Genomic DNA, 5068 nt, shown 5'->3' on the forward strand with positions numbered 1-5068 from the left:
TACATGGACTTTGGTCTCATCATTTTGATATTTTCACAGCCACAAAACTAAATATTGAAACAGCCAGGTCATTAATGCAATGGGGTTTTTTAACTGTGCTACCATGTAGATCACTTAAATTGAATTAAAAAATATATATCTTTTTTACACAAAGCAGATTTTAAAGAGAATTCTTGAAAATAACTTTAGGAAAAATCATTAAATTTTGTTGATAAAATTCAAGATTCAGTAAGTCAAACAGTAGCAGTGATTTTCAAACATTTCTACTACATTAATGAACAAGAAAGATCTCTGACAAGAACTTCATGATGAATCTTTTGTAATTAAAAAGCAAAATAGGATAAGATAAAAAGAAGGTCAAAGAGAGCTTGTGTGAGACCTTATCAGGCAAGAATTTTCATTATTCTTCTCTTGTGTAATTTTTACTTTGGGTGCAAATGGTTTGTAAAATTTAATGATTTAAGAACAGCAGAATCCCGTGTTGAAATCTTGCCCATAGTGTTTCAATATAGTTTGAAAGATTAAGAACAAGTGATCCATACACTATGTGTTGAAAGGTAGATTAATTACTATGTATTTTCTGATACATTCCATAAGAATTTGTGGATAAATGTGAGGGACTCTACTATATGTAATTTACACCATTGGTCCTTGACTTGGTCATCACTAACAAAAAAGAAAAAAAGTGGTAGTGTTTCACTAGCTTGTAAAACTTCCCAAATATACACTTCTTCTGAAATGTACAACTTGAGAACTGTTAAATAAGAACCTGGCTTAGACCATAATTAAGCACCATCTGTTAAGCTGTCATATAAGATTTTTACATCCAGAAACATTATTTTAATGTTAAATTTCATGGATAGATTTTTTTAAACCAAATAATGTTCTCCCTCTTATTAAGATTAAATGCTGTGACTTATTAAAATGTATGCATTTTCATACACATGGCCAGACAATACAGGTTGTTAGTGGTGTTTATTTTTGTAAAAAAAAAAAAGAAACCAATGAATTTGAAAGGAAGTCATATCTCTCTTTAGATTGCACACTTTTTAAACAAAAATAATACAGGGTGCAGAATGAAAAATACAATTTTTATGTTGCTACTTCAACATAACACCTAAGTCTATGAATGTTCAAAATTAAAATATATATACCAAGAATGCTAAAATATCTATTTTACATTATCTACAGCATTATGTTCTAATCCAGCCACAAATCATAGGAAAATACTTTGCTACATAAGAAAGGCTATAAACATAAGGAAATTTTGAAGGGAAATAACACACATAAAAGCTCCTTAAATAATTACAACAACAAATAAATAGTTTGTTCAGCTTTACTTTATGATTGCTGCCATGCATATTTTAATTTTTGGTATACTGAGATAAGAGAAAGGTGAGCATGCAAAGTATTTTTTTAGAATGAATCTGAAAGCAGATACAAGGTGTTGTATTTTTAAGCCTTTGTCAGAAGTTCATAAAACATGATATAGAAGGCAATAGATGTGATAACTGTACTCAGGAAAACACACAACAAAGCATCTTTTTACAAAATAGACTTCAGTGAATACTCTGCAAATTTTCTTTGCCTCCATGGCTGGAGAAAACGTAAGAGTTCATAATGTGGGTTTAGAAGGCTTGTGTTATTCCCCATCTTGAGCATTTGGAAAATCACCCAAAGTGTCCATATGCTGAAAATGCCCCTTTTGATTTTGGTCAAAGCACTAAGCATGTAGTGTCAACTGAGAACATAGCAATGGCAGACTTGTCTTTAAGCAGTCAGAAGGGTTAAGCAAATGGTTACAGGTGAGTTCAATTCTGGCACAAGGAGAGGGAGATGAGAGAGGAGAGAACGTTTGACTTCTAACTTGTGCTATGTTTGCTGGATTTACTGGCTCTTTTCCTCTCTTTGTGGTGCTGGATAGGTTTTGCTTGAGAGGTTCCCTCAAAGTTGTGGCTGGACTCATTGTGCTGCCTAGTGTATCGCTTGCACTTGCAGGCTGTGACCACAGTTATTTTGTAGGTTCTTATACTTCCATCTTGACACTGAAGCTGGATCCTCTGAATGCGAGTTTTGTCGTTGACACATCTCCACTCTTGCGAGCTCCGCCTGCTCCAGTACTTTGTTCCATAACCTCCTCCAATCCAGTTGGGGAGCAGTGGCAAAGGGAGGCATTCACCAGCACACACCAGTTCCTTCAGGGGATTAATGCTGGTGCACTGGCCATCTGAAATGTACTTGGTGGATCTCAGTTCCCGACAACCAACTTGAACGCGATCTGTAGAATGCAGAAAACAATAAACACTGAGATTCAGAATGGAGCAATTTCCTTAGCCAGTCATTTTCACATTAACCAGGTATGTTTTGCAGAACTTAAAGTAGACTGTAATCTTTACAAGACATCTCTTTACTGTTGAGTCCCCCAACACAAGGGCCTCAAGTTGCGATGGTATCTCTGGGTAATCCCAGAGCATAAAGAAATCCTAATGAAATGCACTTCAGCAGTTGTGGTAGAAGAGGCAATTTTATTCTCTATCCTTCTCAGGGACATACCTTTTAGAAGAGAAAAAATGCCCTGAGGAAAGAAATGTTTCCTGTTTGTTCTCAGTCTAGGGAATCTGCTCTGTGATGTTTACAATTACGTTGGATCATTAGCAAGGGGAAAGTAGTGCTTTGGAAATGATTTATATGCTTCTAAATTAATTTCAAATAGTGTGTTTTTTCTCATTCCATGGTTAGAGTGGACTGCATCTCCCATGAACTCTGGCTCCAAACACAGATACTGCAGAGGTGGTAACAGCTGAAGTTACCGGGAAATGATTTCTGCCTATGAAGTTTGAACCATTAGCAGTAACAATTTCAGTGGGGTCGTTTTGCCCTTAAGATAACACTATCTTTGTATCTGTAGTAGTCTGTATGTTGCATGTAACATAGAGGATCCTGCAAATTCTCTCAGGCAACTGACAGAATCAACATGCAGAGCTTCTCATACAGGCATGTTTGTACCCGTCTACATGTGCGGCTCTGCACCCTGCAATAAACACAACTGTTTATTTCAGTAATTACACTTTGAAATAAACGCCCACAGTGTGCTTAATTTTAATAAGCAATCTTTACTGGCTGTGCTCTCCCTCTTTCTAAAGGACAATTACGGCACAGATTCTACACACAATGCAATTAACTAACGCTTTTAAAATAGAAGTAATTACTAGAAACATTTCAGAGTGAATCATAAAAGACTTTGAAGGTACATCTACATATCACAGCTACTTGGCTGCTTCTGTTTCTACTTGGATTTTTGGCAGCAAGTTCTGAACAGACACACTGCATTAAGATTACTTCACCCTGTCCCCTGTGTCTCAAGGTGGGCAGGCAGAGGAACTGTAAATCTGCAGGCTGATCCCAGAGACTAGTGACAGGACTGGTCTCCTGTTGCCTTGTAGAAAAGATTCAAGCTCACCTTCCTGCAGCTGCACTCAGGAATATACCTGGAAGCAGCTGGTCACAGATCTGAGTTTGTCACTTCTTCCATTTTTTCGTCTTCCCGGGTTCAGTTTTTTGCCAGTGACAGCTCCTTGACAATGAATACCTACTGGGCTGCTCCAGTAATCTCGTAATGAGATGTTTCCTGTGCCCTTAAACCCTTAGCATTCATAGAAGCTGACACACCTGGCTTAGCTGAAAGGTATCGGTGTCACTTGTTGCCTTCACTTTCGACGCTGTTTTTATCGAATTGTTGTGGGTTGGTGTGTGTGTGTGTGTGTGTTTCTCTATTTGGATTTCTTTCATTTTAAGGAGGTGGGCAGGGGAGGGAACAGAGAAAGTCAGCAGGTCTCCAGATCCCCACGTATCTGACATATATACATAAAACTCAGCAGGAAAAGACTAAATGTAAAAAGGCAAGTTAGAGCAGAGATCATAGGCAAATTAGAGCTGATTTGTTTACTTTTGCTGGAGGTGTTAAGCGGTTAGGCGCTACAGCAGGAAGTAAAACTAAACAGAGCGGGAACAAAATTCAGAATCTTTGATTGCATTTGAAAAGTAGCTCAGACGCCTCCCCTGCCCGTAATGGGAAGGTGAGTTAAGAAAACAAGGGCTCTGGAAATGCCTCTCACTCCTTTTGCTTTATCTCGCTTCCCTGCCGGATAACCCATGGAACACGGTATTCCTGGATGAACCTTCCTCAGGAAGTAACCTGCCTGAGCGAGCCGGTCCTACAGGACTCCCCAGCACGGGGAGGGAGGAAGGGAGGGTGGTTGGCTCGGGGGCCGCCTGGTGAGGCAGATCCCGGCCCGACACCAGCATCATCCCCGTGCCCCGGCGTCCCCCCGGCGCCGGTTCGCTGGAGCGCCGCGCTCGGGCCAGGGGGCTTGGGGCGCTGCGGAGGGATGCGCTGCTGCGGTCGGGGGCTCCGCTTCCGCTCCCGGGGCCGGCCGGGCGGAGCTGCCGCCCAGAGCTGCGGAACGCGCTGGAAGTGCCGCTGGTGCGATACTCACTGTTACGGTCGGATCCTGTGCTAGTGAAGTGCCTCCCTCCATTCCTTGCTTGATTCAACGTGCTGTTGCTGCCTGGGCTCGCTGCAGCGGGTTTAACAACGTGTGAATAAAGTATCTCTGTGGCATCGTTCTTGAAAGCCAAGTAGCTTCTCGTGAAGATGCAAGCCAGGAGAAAGCCATAGAAGTGAATGGCAGGGAGAAGCATGGCTGATTTAGTCTGTCTGACAGAGCTGGATGAAAGCTTTTCCTTCTGCTTCTTCTGGGTAACTCTGAAATTGCTCTTGAAGATTTCCTTTATATATTCAGAGAAGTTTGGCATTCATTCAGGTGTAAAGTTGTGGATAGCTTCAGAATGAAAACCCACAAAAGGGGTGGGATCCCTACATGAGCTGCGAAGACCTTTCACCAATAGGAGAGAAGACTGCAGTAAAGGAGGAGTTAGATACACTAATTGCAGAATTCCTATTTGGGGCTTTTGGGGGTATCAGAAAACTCTGAGGCACCACCAAAAAGCAGAATTCAAGCTGAGACCTAGAGACTACCGACTCTGTCCTGCCATTCCCTATGGTCCT

At 41.1% G+C, this 5068-nt stretch overlaps 1 protein-coding gene across 1 annotated transcript; it reads right to left on the minus strand.

The window, feature by feature from the left end:
• Positions 1-958: 958 nt before the first annotated feature.
• On the minus strand, positions 959-4849 carry SOSTDC1 (sclerostin domain containing 1). Its single transcript, XM_071560104.1, has 2 exons — positions 4497-4849; positions 959-2278 (listed from the first exon to the last, which is right to left on the minus strand). The coding sequence occupies exons 1-2, from the start codon at positions 4813-4815 to the stop codon at positions 1863-1865; spliced, it is 735 nt and encodes a 244-aa protein (XP_071416205.1). The 5' UTR covers positions 4816-4849; the 3' UTR covers positions 959-1862.
• Positions 4850-5068: the final 219 nt, after the last annotated feature.

The sequence above is a fragment of the Pithys albifrons genome, chromosome 7 (genome assembly GCF_047495875.1).
Source record: "Pithys albifrons albifrons isolate INPA30051 chromosome 7, PitAlb_v1, whole genome shotgun sequence".
Classification (NCBI taxonomy): Eukaryota; Metazoa; Chordata; class Aves; order Passeriformes; family Thamnophilidae; genus Pithys; species Pithys albifrons.

Coding starts and splice junctions, on each gene's coding strand:
- SOSTDC1 (XM_071560104.1), bottom strand. CDS start 4,815: ATGCCAAACTTCTCTGAATATATAAAGGAAATCTTCAAGAGCAATTTC. Junction 2,279..4,496: donor CACAGGATCCGACCGTAACA/GTGAGTATCGCA, acceptor TGCATTCTACAG/ATCGCGTTCAAGTTGGTTGT.